The 16,983-nt window shown below is 50.5% G+C and overlaps 1 protein-coding gene across 9 annotated transcripts; it reads right to left on the reverse strand.

The window, feature by feature from the left end:
- Positions 1–16,643, reverse strand: PFKFB2 (6-phosphofructo-2-kinase/fructose-2,6-biphosphatase 2). Of its 9 annotated transcripts, none has more exons than XM_069876139.1 (16): positions 16,503–16,643; positions 15,134–15,259; positions 14,945–15,041; positions 14,526–14,592; positions 13,989–14,063; positions 13,793–13,849; positions 13,186–13,310; positions 12,607–12,814; positions 12,259–12,405; positions 11,574–11,678; positions 10,837–10,966; positions 9,992–10,054; positions 9,586–9,659; positions 7,833–8,012; positions 6,435–6,457; positions 5,528–5,751 (listed from the first exon to the last, which is right to left on the reverse strand). In XM_069876139.1, exons 1-16 carry the CDS (start codon positions 16,576–16,578, stop codon positions 5,685–5,687), a joined length of 1,620 nt encoding a protein of 539 aa, XP_069732240.1. In that variant the 5' UTR covers positions 16,579–16,643; the 3' UTR covers positions 5,528–5,684. The 9 variants fall into 9 exon arrangements, with proteins under 9 accessions (XP_069732244.1, XP_069732246.1, XP_069732240.1 ...); XM_069876144.1 differs by having other exon boundaries at positions 5,543–5,755; positions 6,390–6,457; XM_069876142.1 differs by having other exon boundaries at positions 5,544–5,755; positions 6,390–6,457; positions 7,821–8,012.
- Positions 16,644–16,983: the final 340 nt, after the last annotated feature.

The raw sequence follows: 16,983 nt of genomic DNA on the forward strand, positions 1-16,983 counted from the left end.
TATTTTTAAATCTCTTTATTGCAAATAAATGCTCCTGGGATATTTCTCCTCAAGTACAGAGTATGCAACACACAGCACAAGTTTACATACATTGCTGTTTTTATAACCTAAAAAATAACATTAGAAAGCGGCAACATAGCCAGACTGCAAGAAGACGCGTAACATCCATCTCAGTAAACACTAAATACAGAGATGCAGTTTGCAGACAGCGTTCAGAGAGACAGAGGACCATGGGAGAGGTGGCGGCGGCACCAGCAACACTCGCCCAGCGCCCTTTGGAGGAGCAGGGGTGCAGGTTTGGGATGCAGCCCCAGGGCCAGTGGTTCCTGGAAGCTCTGGCAGCGCTGCCTCTCCTACCACGGCTGCTCCTCAGCCCTCAAGGGCTGGGCTGCCCTTCCCTGGCACCCATCGCTGCGCTGCCAGGAAGGGGACGCCTTGCAGAGAGGTGACAGCTACGTCACAGCCAGCGTACACAAACTCACGGTACCTGACCTGGCTTGAAGCCTTTTTCCTCACTTTCCAGTTTGCCCTATTGCAGGCTGCAGAAATGGAGCAGATTTTGCCTGAGCGATGTTTTCTCCAAAAATAACGCTGATGGGACACACGGTCCCTGGACCGCGATGCTCATGGATGGTGACAGCAGGCACCACCACCTTTGTGCCAGAAACAGACAGGCAGAGAGTCAGGGAAACACAGAAACAACCCCACTCGCAGTGTGATGCTTCCAAAAGCACCAAGACAGCTTCTACGCCTCCAAATTCATCACCTCTACCTGCCCAGCCCAAGGCACCACCTCAGTACAACTGAGAGCACGAGCCTCTGCTAATTTTCAGTTCTGGTCCATTGTGCAATTGTTTATTCTGGGGTATTTGCATGCCCAGTTCTGAGGAAATCAGCTGATTTCAAGGAAATACTTGGCACGAGGACCTGCCAAGCCCTGCGTGGGCTCGCTGGCATCGCCCCAGCCCGGCTACCCCCAAGGCAACGATGAATATACGATCATCACAAATCTGCTGCTGCTGCTGCATGTCTATGAATGTATTTACACCTTTTGAAAGTTAAAATACAGGAGGGGAAATCTACAGTTAGGCTTTAATTAAAGCACCAAGGCACAAGTGCTGCTGTCTGCAGAGGTGATCAAGAGGCTCCACCCCACGACACACACCCAGGGCCAAAGCAAGGACCCACTCGATGGGAATAGCGACCCCCAGTCAGCATCCCAAACCTGCAGACCTGGTTTTTAGCAGAACAATTATGACCACCAACACATTAGCAGTTACATTCATGAATCCTGGCAGGTAAAAATAGATATTGTCTCCTTACAACCATTAACTACTCAATGATACAAAGACAATAAACTCCTTGGCAAGCTATTACAGCATATTGTGCGTAAACATCCTACAGTACGTTTCTCGTCCTGCTTCCCCACAGAGCTGGAGGTTTCGCAGTCGGAGCAGCCAGCCTGATGTGGTGCAGGTTTGTGCGTTTAGAGCATTATTGGAGTGTGACAGCGAGTACTACAATGCAAAAGGCTACAAATATCTTCATTCCCCCCCTCCCCTTTTTCTGGCTTATTTCTAAGCACTGCAGCCTTTAAAACTGAAGAAGAGACAGTACTGCTCTTGCAGAAGGCTGCAGGAAACCTGTGCCCTGGTGGGAACAATACTAATAAAACTCAGTTTCTCACCCAGTTTAGGTCAACACGCGCTTCACTTCACGTAAATACTTGAGCCTGGGCCTTTGCCATGGACCTCTCCATCTCAGCTTTATCAGATTAAAGTTCCAGGAGTGTTGAAAATAGGTTGAGCTCAAAATCCCCAGGTAAACCTCATGCTTCAGGGCTGAGGAGCCGCTCTGCAGCCAGGGCTGGTGTACTCAAGCACAGATCCATAACTGTGGGTATGGCCAACGCTTATTTACACATTTAATATGAGCAACCTGGGTCCCAGAGGTTGCTCGTATAAATCCTGAAGTGACTGGAAAACAGAGCAGCCTCCTGCTTCATCCCTAAGTGCTCCTTGTCTTCACTCAACCTGAGGATTTTGCCCTTAGTGCAAGAATTGGAGGAGTGAGGTAAAATGGAGTTTGGCAAAACACAAGTCAAGACTTGGGGCAGAAAACTATAGAGTTGGGGTATGCTTCCCCTGCAAAGGGGAAAGGAGGGATTTAAATTACAGGAATTTAAGTAACAGGCAGCTGTCACACGAGCTGTGCTGCAGAGGAGTGTCACTGCCCATGCACTAAACACTAGAGCAGCTTAAAAATTCTATCAAAGGCAGCATTGGACGGGTAACATTCACAGCTTCTTCACGGACAAACTCAAAAACTTGTTGTAGACCTACAATTCAGTACATTAAAAAGATAACTGGTAAAAATCATGTGCTTCTGCACAAGGGGCCCCGCTGGTCCCAGACACTGAGCAAAGCAATGCTCATTTTCTATGGTAATGGATAAAAAGTGTCCACAAAAGTCAAGAAAAATGAGTAACAGGGTGAGACTAAGATCAGGGTGCAAAGCTAAAGCAGGGCTTGACTTCAGATTCAACACTGCTGGCACAGCCACGCTGCTCCCAGAGCTTGTACTCCCTTCTGGCCCTTGCAGGTGTCATCCCATGGGATTCGTGCCCTGACAAGAGCCTTGTGTTACACCATGTGCAAAAAGCCTTCCCAGAGCAAAGGAACAGGCTCAGGTCTCAGCATCCAAATCAGCAGTCATAAAACCAAAGTCAAATGACACCCAGAGCTCGTTCAGTGGTTAAGGGACACAAGAACTGCATTTGAGCTTGAAAATGCTCAATAAAAATGAAATAAAATCTTGGGGATTTGGTCTGGCAACACTTCTTCCAAAGAAAAGCTGCAGCGGCGAGTATGGATGTGACTGCTTTGTCCCTGTGAACACTGTGGGCAATTTGGAAAAGAGGAAAAGATTTGGGACACTAACACCCAGAAACACATTAGCTCACGTGTGTTAAAAGCAGGTTGAAAAACCTCCATAGTGACTTTTCTCCAATCTCACCGACAGACACTTCAGCATTCAGAAAGAGAAGAAACAGACTCTACAAACACATTTCAGAGGAGATTACTGGCCAAAGCAGCGCGCAGCTCACTGTGCTCCGGGGATGCTCGTCTCCCAGCCGCAGGGCTCTTCCTGGCCAAGGAAATCCCAGCCGAATTGGAGATGAGAGCACAAAGCTCTACACCATTAAACCAGCCATCCTCTACAAATAAAAGATAAACGGTACAGGTTATAATAAGGTAAAGCAGGGCCGGGGAACAGACAGATGCCTCGCAGGAGGATCCAACCAGCTCCACGTGGTTGGTCTACGTGACAGTAACCACCCAAGGATTTACTTATTTATTCCTCCCTGAGCAAATAATGAGCTGCTTCACATTTTGCATGGTCCTCCAACCTCTTGCAAAGCTCCATACAAAGGGTTTCCCAGTCCCAGCCTGAATTCAGGTTTACTGGGATGTCTCACAGGCCAGCAGGCAATAACGAAGCAGGCTAGTTACTCAGGATTACTCATTTTTATTTATCTTCTCCATAGGAAAGTACACTTCCAGGACAAACAAAAGCCATCACAGTAATCATTTTGCCTATTAACCAAAATAAATATTTATAGCTTTGATAAAACACCTTCCATTGCCTCACCGAGGGTTGGGACAAGAACACACTCAGGTAAGTACAAGCGAATTATAGATTTACAAATGCACAAGCATGAGTTCATACCAGACAGCCAGGATTTCCTACTGCTGCTGGGCATGCAGTGGCTCAAGAGCACAGAAAATACTCAGAGGGGCTCTGACATGCATGGAGCTCAGCACCCGCAGCACTTTGAGTCTATAGCCCGATGTGTAAATCGATAACATGCAATTTGCTCTGTTACCTAACCAGCACTGTTTTGCAATTAAAAAAAAAAAATAAATGGCACAGCTACGGAGCCAATTAGCTAACAATTAACAGTGGCATCAACACTTAAAAGCCAGCAGCCAGGAAATCCAGACCCTATGTATTTTCTATTTGCAATTTAAGAAAAAATAAGTCTCTAAACAGCTTTCCTGACACTGACACTTAAAAAGGTGCCACCATCAGACAGAAGCAACCCATAATAGCTGCTGCTCACATGCTACTTTCTCAGCCAAAACACCAGCACTACAAAGGAAGAAAGTTAGTGCAGGAACAAGTCACATTCATGTCTCTGAGAACCCTCCTAGGAAGTCTGAGTTATTTGTTTGAACATAAGGGAAAGAAACACTAAAGCACAGCGTTAAAAAGGTTATTTTGCAAAGCTGGCATACACATTTTACTTCTAACTCCACATCTCCTTTTGGCTCAGAGTAAAGACAAATACAAAGGGGCAAGGTTTTGATTTTGAATCTATTGATAATTTCCCTCTGATTTGATTCTAAATTCATATCATTGGAACAATGATTTAGTAGATTTATCACATGCTCCCCCACAGCTCGGGTTCTCTCTCCTCTTCCCCCCCATTTTCAACATTAAGGCCTCTAGAACCCAGGGAGACGGGGAATTTTAGAAGGAAGGTGCCTTTTTGCATCGCTACTGGCTGGACCATTCCCAAGTTGGCCACCCAGACGCAGGAGATGCTCTACAGCAACATCCAAGCTTGATGCTTTGTGCGCTTCCGCGGCTTTGTCAGGACAGTCAGTAAGAAAAACACTGCAGCATTATCAAAAACGCTATCACAAACCAGAGAACAGGAGACAGAGGCATGTAACTTTAGGATCAATCCCATACCTTTTTGTTGTATGACACGTGTGTAAATACTAGTGACGGAGAAAGATAGAGCAGCCACACCGAGAACATTGTTGGAAGAGCTTTGCTTCAAGAATAAAGTGCAATTACAGTAAAAACCTGCACATCCAACAGCTGAATACATTCAAGCAGGAGTTTCTCCCCAGGCAGAGGTAGGAGCTGTGCCTTCCTCCCCTGGAAGAGATAAGCCGCATCCCTGGGCAGTGAGACTCGCGTCCCATCACTGCAGGGCCCACTCCACTGCAGCAAAACAGGAGCCAGCTCTTCATCAAGACCTGAATCCTCTCTTAATGCCTGATATATGGAGACTCAATCAACTACCATTTTAATTTTTGTGCTAAACCCAGCTATCCCTTTGATGCCAGAGCACCAGGAGCAAGAAGGTCTGCCCGGAGCCCTAAGGCTGAGGCAAAGAGGACACAGAGCTTGGCTGAGAGGGAGAGCATGTCAGCAACGCTCGCAGAGACCCGAAGCCTCTGAGGACACAGCTTGTGCCACCTCTCAAGCCCACCCTTCTGCACTAGGTGCTCCACAGCATGTCCTGCTGCTCCCACCAAGGGAGAGGGTGACCACCGTGCTCCTGGAGGCAGGGGAGCAGCCAGGCGCTGGGGGTCACCCTGGCACACGCGGACGAGCACGGCACCGTCTGGAGGATGCTGCACGGACACTGCCGAGCTGCCCCACAGCCTGGCCCCAGGCAGAGCATCCACACCGTGAAAAACTTGTACAAGACAAAAAACATCAGCGTTGCATGTACTGCAGGAGAAACGCCCGGTATGCCAAGCGAGGGTCGCAGTGGGGTCTGGCAGAGCCACCAGCAGAGCAGGGGTACAGGGCCACAGGGATGGCAGGAGCACGGCGAAGCGAGGGCATCTGTGGCCTTTCTGCATGGGGCGGCAGCCAAGGTCTCATCCAAACCCCTCACTCGGAGGCAGAGAGGGAAGCCAAGGTCTCGTGGGTGATGCTGGTCGCTGGCTGCCTGGAGAGGAGGGAGAGACAAGGACATGCTCTCCCCTGAGGGTGGGAGAAAGACAGTCCTGCTCTCTTCACCCCCATTCAGAGACGACACCGAGGGGATGTGACAGTGAGGAATCTGTGATAACTGCCACCCACACACACAGAAAGGCTGATCCACCCAGCTGCTTGCCAAGGACGTGCTAAACCCACCCAGCTCCCACCAGTCACGGGGTGCTGCGGCTGAGCAGCTCCGCTCCCATCCTGGCTGCAATCCAACGACTCTTTCAAAATCCCTGTGGTGTCATCACCACACCCTGTCCCAGGCAGAGAAGGGACATAAGGGACGTAAGGGAGACCCGCTCGGTACCAGCTACATGGCTCAGCCCAGCAGTGCTAGCACAGAGCACTCCCATATCCCGGTCCAGAGCAAGCTCAGGGTGTAAAGCACCTTGACAGGCAACCAGCACAAGCATGATGCACCAGTAAGTCCAGCTGGAGCCCTGGATCAGTGGGCTCAGCCTGGTAATGTATTCCTCCTAAGCTGAGGTCCCTCTTAATGACAAAGTATTATACAGCAAAAGATTTTTCTGTGCTATGCCTTTGCCTTTCCCCAAAGTAGTTTCCATGCAACATTAACCAAGAGAAGTCCTACTTACTAAACCAAAAGAGAGAACATACAAGCTGTTTTCAGTGGTACTCACAGGCAAGCATTTCCCCCTCGAGGCTGCAAAGCAAAAAGAAACAGCACAGGAGAGCTCAGAGTGCGTTTGAAAGGAGATTTAAAAAGTAACAGTAAAAGCAGCAAAGCAAAGGAGGAAAGAAGTGAAGCAACCCCAAAGATCTCAGGTGAGGGAGCTCAGGGCAGGCTTGTATCACAGCTGGAGGAGATACAAGGCATGGACATCACGGGCTGGGGTACGTGGCCACCTCCTCCACTACTGCTCATCTCAAGGGCTCCATCCGTGCAAGAGGCCTCAAGACAGCATGATTACCTACTGCTAACTCGGCCCCAGCACCCAGAGGTTCTAAATGCTCCTTCATCCCAGAGCTGTCAGTGCTCTGACATTACAATTCTGAAGGGTACAACTGCAAACGTGGAGCAGTTGGAGTGGGGATTCTCATCCTTGGGCTGCCCGAATTATCTCATCCTTGCTCCCCTACAAATAAAAGACCTTGGGCAGTCAGGATCCTGTCCAGCTGAGGCTTCATCCAGAGCTGCTGTGGGCCAAACCCACCCCAATGCAAAGCCCTCTCTGGTTCAGTTCCCACCAGAGCCCTCAGTTTTAGGGATGTCTAAGCCTCATGCTCTTCACCAAGTACAAAACCACCAGCAACGTTCACCTGCCCTGCATCACCCATCCTTTCGCTCTGGCCACTGACAGCTAACAGGGAGGAGGGGAACAAGCAGCTGGGATCACTGAACAGCTTGGAAAATATTAACCTCTAAAGAATCCAAGATCATTTGGTAATGATGGGTGTCTCCACACAAGGAGCACAGCCAAGACCTCCTCAAAGTCCACCATGCACCTCCCCTTTGCCTCGTTTGGCAGGCAGCAACGTGCTCCCAAGCACAGGAAAACAAGCTCATGTAGGAGAGAAACAATTTAAAATGAGCAGTGAAACAAACAGAGCTTCATATCCAACACTGATGAGGACCTATGTGCTTCTAAGCTAAGAGAAATGCCAAGCACCAAAACCCAGTCTCTGCCAGGGCTTCATCACTCTATCAGTAAAGAAACTGTTCCTAATATTTGTAACTCTTCCCAATAATCAGTGTTCCGCTGGAAACCAAATATCACCCAGAGTTAATCATCCTACAAAACCCTAAAGCACTGACGGAAACTCACCTGCGTGGAGCCAGATTTTTCAAACCCTCTGTCATCATAATTCTAGCTTAATGGGGTAAATGTGGGGGCTTGGGGAGTTATTTCATTTTGTGTTTGCTTTTCCTAAGGAAGTCTAATCCAGATTGATTCCCATGTGGGAACACAGCGGGTGATCAAGACCCTGGGAAGGGTTCGTATTTCAGAGAGGACCAGTGACAACCACGAGTGATGGTGGGAAGGGGGACATAGGGAAGGTACCACCTGGACACCAACTTGCAGCTGCAGCCGGTTGGCCCCATCTCGAGCTTCCAGGGATGGGAAAGGCCCCAGCAGGTCGAGAGGTTTGCTCCCAACGCTGTAATGTCGTGGGCGCTTTACTGTGTCCGCGCTGGCCCGCGGCGTAAAGCTGTTTCTTCTCATCCTTACAGGGGTTTGGCTGGCGGGAAGCTGGTTCTGATGGAGGGTATCGCAAGGAATGAAAAGGGGAACCAGTTTAAAACCACAGCACACACCAGCGCACGCCTCCAGCACCCCCACCCGCAGGCACCTTCAAGCTGCTGGGGCTGCGGCTCACTGAACGTCGCATCTGCTCTATGCCTTTCGCCAGTGGTGGGGGACAACCACCTCTGTTGGTTAACTGGGCTCAGTATGCACAGAAAAAGTCTGTTTTTTCAGCAGTTTTACTTCCCTTTGAGACTATTTTTGCTTAAGTGGCTTTGGCTTTTAGTTTGAGTTGGGTTTTTATTTATTTTATTTAGGGGGAAAGAAAAAAATAACACTCAGAGTAAGGAATAGTTTGGAAGGGACCTCAAAGCCCACCCAGTCCCACCCCCTGCCATGGGCAGGGACACCTCCCACTGGATCAGCGGCTCCAAGCCCCATCCAACCTGGCCTTGAACCCCTCCAGGGATGGGGCAGCCACCCCTGCTCTGAGCAACCTGGGCGAGGGCCTCACCACCCTCACAGCAAAACATTTCTCCTTAAGACCTCATCTCAATCTCCCCTCCTTCAGCTGAAAATCATTCCCCTTGTCCTGTCCCTGCACTCCCTGATCAAGAGTGTAAAATAACTGTATCACAGGCAATCAGTCAACTCTTTAGAAAGAATGACAACAGGCAGCTAAAAATCTAAAGGTACCAAGAGTACTTAAAATGTGATGTACTTGGGCTTGCCGTGAGCTAGGAAAGTGGAGAGTCTGTTTGGACCCTTTGATTGGGGGAGTTAATTGCAGGCAATCGCTACAGGACATCAGTCCCTCCGTGAAACTGTTTTCAAAAGCCAGCACCTGAAAAAGCCACTACTTCCACAGATTCAGCATGCTGAACATGCTCTGCTGAACAGGGCAGATGGGCCATTACCCAGGTCACGGGCGAGACAGGGTTTCAGAAATCCCACCAGTCACACCTAATGAGTTCCCACCACCGCTGTGAGATGCCCCATGCAACGGAGCTGAACTGGATCCATCTCCTCCCACCCCGGTACAAAGTTTAGCAACACCACAGTCATGCACCAAATATCTGTAAGAGGCACATGAAGTGCGCAGAAACAAGGGAAAAACCTCCAGTCCTCCCAGCTCCAGAGGCTGAAAATGCTGCTGGGAGCCCCTGAGAATCCAACCCAGAGCCCAGCCTTGCCCTGCCAGCAGCTTTAGAAAGGGAAAGCGCCTCAAGACAATGGAAAAAACATCACTTGAACATTCTGGCAAGTCTTCTTGAGAATACCACAATTAATTCAAAAGAGCATCAACAACAAATACTTCACTGAAAACCAAGAACGACACTGTCATTGAAAATTTACATCCTAAATTTGCCCATTCTGCTTCCTAGAGAAGCTCTGAAAAACATCTGCCCCTGGTCAGGGAAAGACATCAGTTCAGCTTACGATTAATTCAGCTTTTGGGGACTGTTGCTGAAGCAAGTCTTTCTGGTCACTGAAAGCAAATGGTATTTCTGAACACACTTAATGTTGTAACTTCAGTACCGCTTTTACAAAAGGAAAAAAGCCACAGCCACGCAGCAAGACTTACTGAGTTCAGAGAGGGTTTGTCGCGGTGGGTGTTCACTGCTTCCACATTCAGGGTGATCGTCTCAACCTTACAGCCTTTACCAAAAAAGAGAGATGTTCATAAGAGGAAAGGTAATTCATTAAATAACCCCTTTTTATTCTAGTTAATTTTATTTAATTTTTATTATATTTGTATTATTTATTTATTGTCATCAGCAGGTGAAACGTGCAATCATCCCTTGCTTAGGAGCAGCCACAGCAGAACACCCCCGCACCCACATGTCTCCCCTAAGCCCTTCCTACTTTCCCTTCGTTTAATGTACGTTAAAATATTCACAGCAAGTCCAGTTGTTGCTGCTTACGGACCCAAACTTCCATCAGACTAGCACAGACTCAAACCAAGAAGATAAAGAAAAAAGGCAATTTACCATATGCCACAGGTGTGAGCTTGAGGATGGTGTGAAGGGGGCAGCGCAGGTAGGGCAGCTCATCTAGGAGAAAGGCAGGTGTTACTGGGGGGTGTCAGGGGTTTATGGGGCTCCCCGTGCTGGCCACCCCCCTCTCCCCAGGCTTTGCACAGGATCTTTCACACTGTCCCAACCATTTCCAGCCAGAGGAGTCCCACTTGGCAGCAAGTGGGTGGGAAAGCTGTATGAAAAGCTTATTAAACTCCAGGGTCGCTGCAGAGTGGAACAAGCTTCCAGGCCAGCGTGCCTGGGATCAGTTTTGCTGGGCTGTAGCCCTACAGATAAACCTTCACCAGCTACCAAGGGATCAGAGACCTTTTCCTTTACATTGAAAAAAACCAGTCCCCTGGAGATTAGCAACAGGACAACAGAGAATGGTTTTCAGCTGAAAGAGGAGAGACTGAGATGAGATCTTAGGAAGAAATGTTTTGCTGTGGGGAGGCCCTGGCCCAGGTTGCCCAGAGCAGGGGTGGCTGCCCCATCCCTGGAGGGGTTCAAGGCCAGGTTGGATGGGGCTTGGAGCTCCTGATCCAGTGGGAGGTGTCCCTGCTCATGGCAGGGGTGGAACTGGGCAGGCTTTGAGGTCCCTTCCGACCCAAACCATTCTATGACTCTTGCTAAGCCCCCTGTACTGCTGACGTGCAGTGGTTAAAGTCTTTCAGCAAATGTTTTCTTATTTTCCTTTTTTAAGCAGTTTTTCCCTTGTGAAAAAATCAAGACAGTAATTACAAGCCACCCTCCCAAAAGCTCTGCAAAGGAAGCAGTGAGAGAAGCCAGCCCCTAACATCATACGTTTATTTTTGTACCTGCACTTTTGTCAAGAAAATAAGCCAACAGGCACCTCATAACCGCCTGGTGGGAGATAACGAGGACGTTGCCTTGCCGTTCGAGCTCCATAATTACCGGCTCCAGGCGCTGGACCAAGTCCTGGTAGGACTGAAAAACAAAACAGGAATTTTTCAAGGGGTTTTGTAAACAGAGACTTATAGCAGAAGCAGCAATTAAAGCAGCCTCACGTTCAGGAAAGTATCAGTTAACATATCAAAATGCTGGAGTTATGGATGATCTGGTAAACACAGAAGAAAGCAAACAACAGAACGTGATATTTAATGCCTACAATCCTCTGATGACGGGAGGATCCAGATTACCGGTAACTCTTCACGAGTGCAATAAGAGAAACAAAATAGTAAATTATATGTTTCAACAAGGTTGTGAAGTAAAACCAGAAATTACTTCATCCCACACCCAGAACCATTTTCTTCCCACAGTGTTTTTCCACAGTGACAATTCAGGCCTCAGCCAAGTGAGCAGAAACCTCTCAGGATCAGAGGGGAGCATCAAGTGGGCTGGTTATTGGAAAGCATCTCCTGGACACCACGATAAAGGAAAGCAATAAACCTTTCCTCTATGAGAGAGTTGGGAATCCTGATGTTTTCAGTTTCTTGCATAAATATTGGCAGGAAAAGTTAAAATAAAGTCCTTCCACTCTACACATTTGCTCTATGCAGACTGCATCTTATTGTCATTTCTTAAGGGTCTTCACCTCTCCTCCAGGATAGCGATAAAGGTATTTCTCTTGATCCCTCATGGCAAACTCCTCTGGATACTTGGCTTCGATCTCTGCGTAGGTCATTTCTTCACACACTCCCTGAGGGAAGAAGGACTCGTCACACCGCGCTGGCCTTCAGCAGAGGTACCACACCGCCAAAAAAGCGAGCGGCTGCCATCAGTAACCCCTTCACATGAACAAAAATATTCAGGTATCGTATCTCAGCCAGCCATACAGGCAGCATTTGTTCCCCCTACACCCAGCGTGCTTTGAAACAGATTTGAAATAAAACCAGAAATCCCAAACTCCCCATTTGCTAGGGACAAATATGAGCACTCACTTCCACAGCACCAACCCCTCAATTTCTTCTGCCTGAAAGAATTGGAGTGAAAGCAGCAACCTTTGTCCACTCCGGATGTGTGTCAAACACCTGGTGTGTTCGATGTTATTTTCTTTCCCCACACCAGCTGGATCCGTTCACAGCAAGGTTTAGCAGCTCTGGGCATTGTCAGCCCTGTGCCAAACCACCCAAACCTCCCGACGACGATGGCTGGAGCGCATTATATACAGACACACTTACAAACAGACAGGAAATAGTCAAGTTTGCCAGGATGAATCTGTTTTCAAACGTTCTTTCCCATCTAGAAAAGCCAAAGGCTTCAACCAGCATCTCACTTACAGCATCGATCTCATTTAGAATCTTCCACTGCTCGTACGTGACCCCCAGGGACTCAGCTGTCTGGATCGTTCTTTTCAGCTGGCTCGTCCACACCTTCAGGTCAACGATCTCCTGCTCCTCGATGAACTTCTTCAGCGCCTGAGCAAACTGAGACAAGAGGCAGAGGAGGGTCAGGAGGGAGAAGAAGCTGCTAGCACTGTTAAAAGCATCATTTCAAGGGCTGTGGCTGTTGCAGCAAGATCCAACTGCGGGGCTGCCCCTCGCAGGAGTCGGATGCAGCGCGCGGCTCTGACCCTGGTCACACAACACTTCACGAATACAGCAACCCGGGTGCTGCCAGACACATACCTGCTTCCCGCGTGGCGACAGACCAGAATCCCCACCAATCTTGCCAACAAGATTATATTCACTCTCACCATGTCGGCAAAGGTAGATGGTACGCGGCTGGACATGAATGTTCATTAGGTAATAGACGATTTTACTCTGGATGTAATCTTGGACTCTGTTTACTAGGAACCGCTGTCCCACATTGATCACTTTAATGAAGGAAAGATCTCTGGAGTCAACATAAAATAAGAACACCCACAGGACTGGTTTTAAAAAGGAAGCATGTATATCTGCGGGTGTAATCTAGCTAGTTAGCCTCTAGTAAAGGCATCAGCACTACCACTGGGTCGCTCCAGCAGACAGAAGAGACCCTGAACTGCCGCACTTAAACAAGGAGCTGCATTAAACTGCACTACACTAACAAAAAGTCCTTTCGAATCACTTGGGACCCGAGGAAATAAACTTCACACGAGCAATCGCGCTTTGGGGGAGCAGAGGCTGCAGCAGACACATTGCAGCATCCAGAGCCAGAGAAGAGCAGCCACAAAGCACAGCAGCAAACGTGTGCAAGGACAAAATGCACCCCGGGGCTTTGCTTACTTGTCATACTCGTCAGGATCAAGAGGTTGGTAAGTGACCTTGTAGCACTCAATCCTCTTCAGGAAATCATCCATCACGTTCTCTCTGTCTCTCTCCGGGTAATCAGGACTGGAAACTTTCACCTCCTGATCAACAGACAGAGATGCTTTGTGAGAGTTAAGCAAACTTGACACACAGCAAAAGCAACGCTGAATAACACTATTCTTCCCTTCTGAAATAGAAGAGCGTTGTTAAATGCTGCCCTGTGGAAAAAACCTGCTCCTGGAGAGGAAACAAAGGGCGACTCTGAAGGCGCTGTAGTGCTTGGCCCTGCGACAGACACAGCTGGCTCGCTCTTAGCTGTCCCTGCGAGCCACCCGCCTTCCCTCGACAAGAAAACATGTTTCAAGGTCAAATGCTCCTCAGCTTCATTTGATTTCCACATTCTCACATAACTCGCTGCATCTAGAGCTTTGATAAACCTGCAAACCTTTGCTGCTTATTATCAAGTTGAAACATAAGAGCAAAGGCATTTGCAGACGTTGCTGTAAGCTGCCGTAGCCGGTGACCTTGCACTGAGCACCCCCCATAAGCACTGACTGCTGAGCCTGGAAAACGCAGCACGCACCAGGATATTGGCAGCAATGACTTCTGGATCATCACAGACGGACTCCACAAAAAAAACCTACGAAGGAGAAAAGGAAGCATGTTTCAGAGAGCTAAGACCTCTATCCTGAACCAAAACTCGAGAGCTCCTGCGCAAGGGAACAACCGTGTCCCTCGTTGCAGCGACTCTGACTACAAATTCAACATAGGAGCATTACCTTGAAAGCATTTTCCTTAGCAAAATTTAAGATCATGTCACGTCTTTCTCGAGTTGTGTTGGTGGCATCAAACACCTACCAGAAACAAAGTAGAGAGAGACCTTATAGCAGATGTTCAGTACTTAAATGGGGGCCTACAGGAAAGCCAGGGAGGGGCTCCTGATCAGGGAGTGCAGGGATAGGATAAGGGGAACGGTTTTGAGCTGAAACAGGAGAGATTGAGATGAGATCTTAGAGAGAAATGTTTGCCTGTGAGGATGTGGAGGCCCTGGCACAGGTTGCCCAAAGAAGTGGTGGCTGCCCCATCCCTGGAAGGGTTCAAAGCCAGGTTGGAGCCCCTAATCCAGTGGGAAGTGTCTCTGCCCATGGCAGAGGATGGAACTGGATGGGCTTTGAGGTCCCTTCCAACCCAACCCATTCCCCGATTCCGTGAACTAAAGCTTTTAAACCAGCCCCAGCTCATCTGGGATGACAATCCCAAATGCCCCGGGCAGAACTACCCAGATACAACCTGTGTTTAGCCCAGAAAAGTCTTACAGCTATTTGCCCGCACTCCTCCAAGAGGTAAGCCTTCACGTCTTCCAGAGCCACTAAGGCACACCGTCTGCAAGAGAAAAATAGGCATGGTCAAGCACAGCTTCCGAGAGATTTAAACACCTTCTCTCTCTGCCCAAGGAGCATCCACCCGTGCATCTCTCCCAGAGTCCCACAGACTCTGCAGAGAGCACAAGGCATCGATATTTATAATCTACTTGGTATTTCACTCATTGCACCCGCAGCGCTCGCTCCCTGTGTCAGCTTGAAGTTCAGTGACAAAACACCCCCCATGTAGCATCCCAGCAGGGGTTCTACTCCCTCCTCCCCAGTTTTCACAGGCATTAAATGCTATCTTTGCTCCCCAAAGCAAAAGCCAAGCCCCGAGACCAGTCAGACTACAGGCTCCGGCGCTGACTTACTTGCGGATTTCCATGGCTTCTTTGTTATCGTGCCTGAAGAAGTCATAGGACTTGTAAGACTTGACCGCTTCCCGGCGATAGACTCCTAAATTAAACACTTCACACACAAAAGACGAACGTGTGAGATAGACGGCAGATCCCACACAGATCCCACAGCGCTCTCTGCAAAGGTCAGAGCCCCGCACACACCTTTGGTGGGCACCCCGATCCAGTTGAGGTAACGGGTGAGCTTCTTGGACACGTAGGTTTTGCCGCGCGCGGGCAGCCCAATCATCACGATCAGTGTCGGGGAGTTGGTCATGTAGGAAGCCCACGCTGGAAAAAAGATCCACCCAGGAGCATCAAAAACCAGCCAGGAGCAAAAGGCAAGCCCCAACCGTCTCCTAGACGGACAGACTGTCACCAGACATCGCATAATGGGCTTGTTATTGTACCCTCACAGCTAATTAACCCGCCTGGACCACTCTCCAGTCTCCCAGGCGTTACCTAATGAGGCGAACTCGCTGTGGTTAATGGCACCGACAGCAGTCTTTTTGCGTTAAAAGTATTTACCTACCAGGCAGCAGCTGTCAAGGACACGAGAAAGGTTTTTATAACAAAACAAGCACATTCTTTCTGAAAGTGGGCACGGAAGATGCCCGGGGGGAGATGGATTTGGGGGAAAAGCAACCCCGGGGGATGCTCAGAGCACACAGGGGTTAGAAAAACAGGGGGCTGGGGGTGAGGAGCATCGTGATGGGCACAGGGAGCACCGGGACTGCACTCCCGACAGGGCACAGCACTGGTGGGGACACTGGGATGGCACCGGGATGGGAATGAGCATCACAGGGCAACCTGGGGGGGCAACTGGGATGGGAACAGGCACCAAGGGGGCAATCGGGACGACCCTGGGGGCACCAGGCATGAAGGGACCGGGCACCGTGGGCACCGGGAGGGCACCAGGATGGGACACGGCACCCAAACGGGACCCGACACATCAGGACCGGGCACCGCAGGCACCGGGGGACAAGCGGACACCAGGACAGGCAGGGGCATCTAGGGCACCGGGCACACCGGGAGCGGCACAGGCACCAGGATAGCGGAGACCAAGGGCAAGGTGGGGACACCGGGCCCGGCCCTACGGACACTGGGGGCACCGGGACCGGTGACAGAGCTTCATTAAGCTCTACGAGGAGCGTTTCCCCCCAAGTTGCCTCCGTTTCCACACTGTCTGCCTCCGTTCCTCCCCCCAGCCGCCTCAGTCTCCCCCCCCCACCAGACGCCTCAGTCTCCCCCCGCCACCAGACGCCTCAGTCTCCCCCCCCCACCAGACGCCTCAGTCTCCCCCCGCCACCAGACGCCTCAGTCTCCCCCCCCCACCAGACGCCTCAGTCTCCCCCCCCCCACCAGACGCCTCAGTCTCCCCCCCCCCACCAGACGCCTCAGTCTCCCCCCCCCCACCAGACGCCTCAGTCTCCCCCCCTCACCGCCTCACTCTCCCCCCCTCACCGCCTCACTCTCCCCCCCTCACCGCCTCACTCTCCCCCCTCCCCCCTTTCCCGCACCCCCCGCCACTCACAGCACTGCTTCTCCCCGCCTCGCAGAGCCGCGGCCCTGCCCCGGGGGCCGCCGCCGTCCCGGGGCGCCGCCGCCATGGCCCCGCGCCGCCTCGCCTCATGCGAGCCGCATGCAAATGAGGCGCCGCGCGACGTCACGGATGCAAATGACTGGGCGCCCGTAGCCCCGCCCACCCCGCGGCGGGAGGGCGCGCAGCCAATCACAGGGCACGGCGTCTATTCTCGCGAGACTTCACCGGCCCCGTAGGCCGCAGCAAGAGCTCTCGCGATAACTTGCGAGCTGATTAGATACCGCGTGGCTAGTCCCGGCGCGAGCTCTCGCGAGAGGTCCCGCCGCGCATCGCCCTCCAGTTCTCGCGGGAACTGGTGGACTCATTTCTCATTGGACACCACGTAGCCAATGACGGGGCGCGGCGCGTGCTCTCGCGAGAACTGGCGGGCTGCTAACTGATTGGACACAGCGCAGCCAATGACCAGGCGCTG

This window comes from Phaenicophaeus curvirostris, chromosome 24 (genome assembly GCF_032191515.1).
Source record: "Phaenicophaeus curvirostris isolate KB17595 chromosome 24, BPBGC_Pcur_1.0, whole genome shotgun sequence".
NCBI classification, from domain to species: domain Eukaryota; kingdom Metazoa; phylum Chordata; class Aves; order Cuculiformes; family Cuculidae; genus Phaenicophaeus; species Phaenicophaeus curvirostris.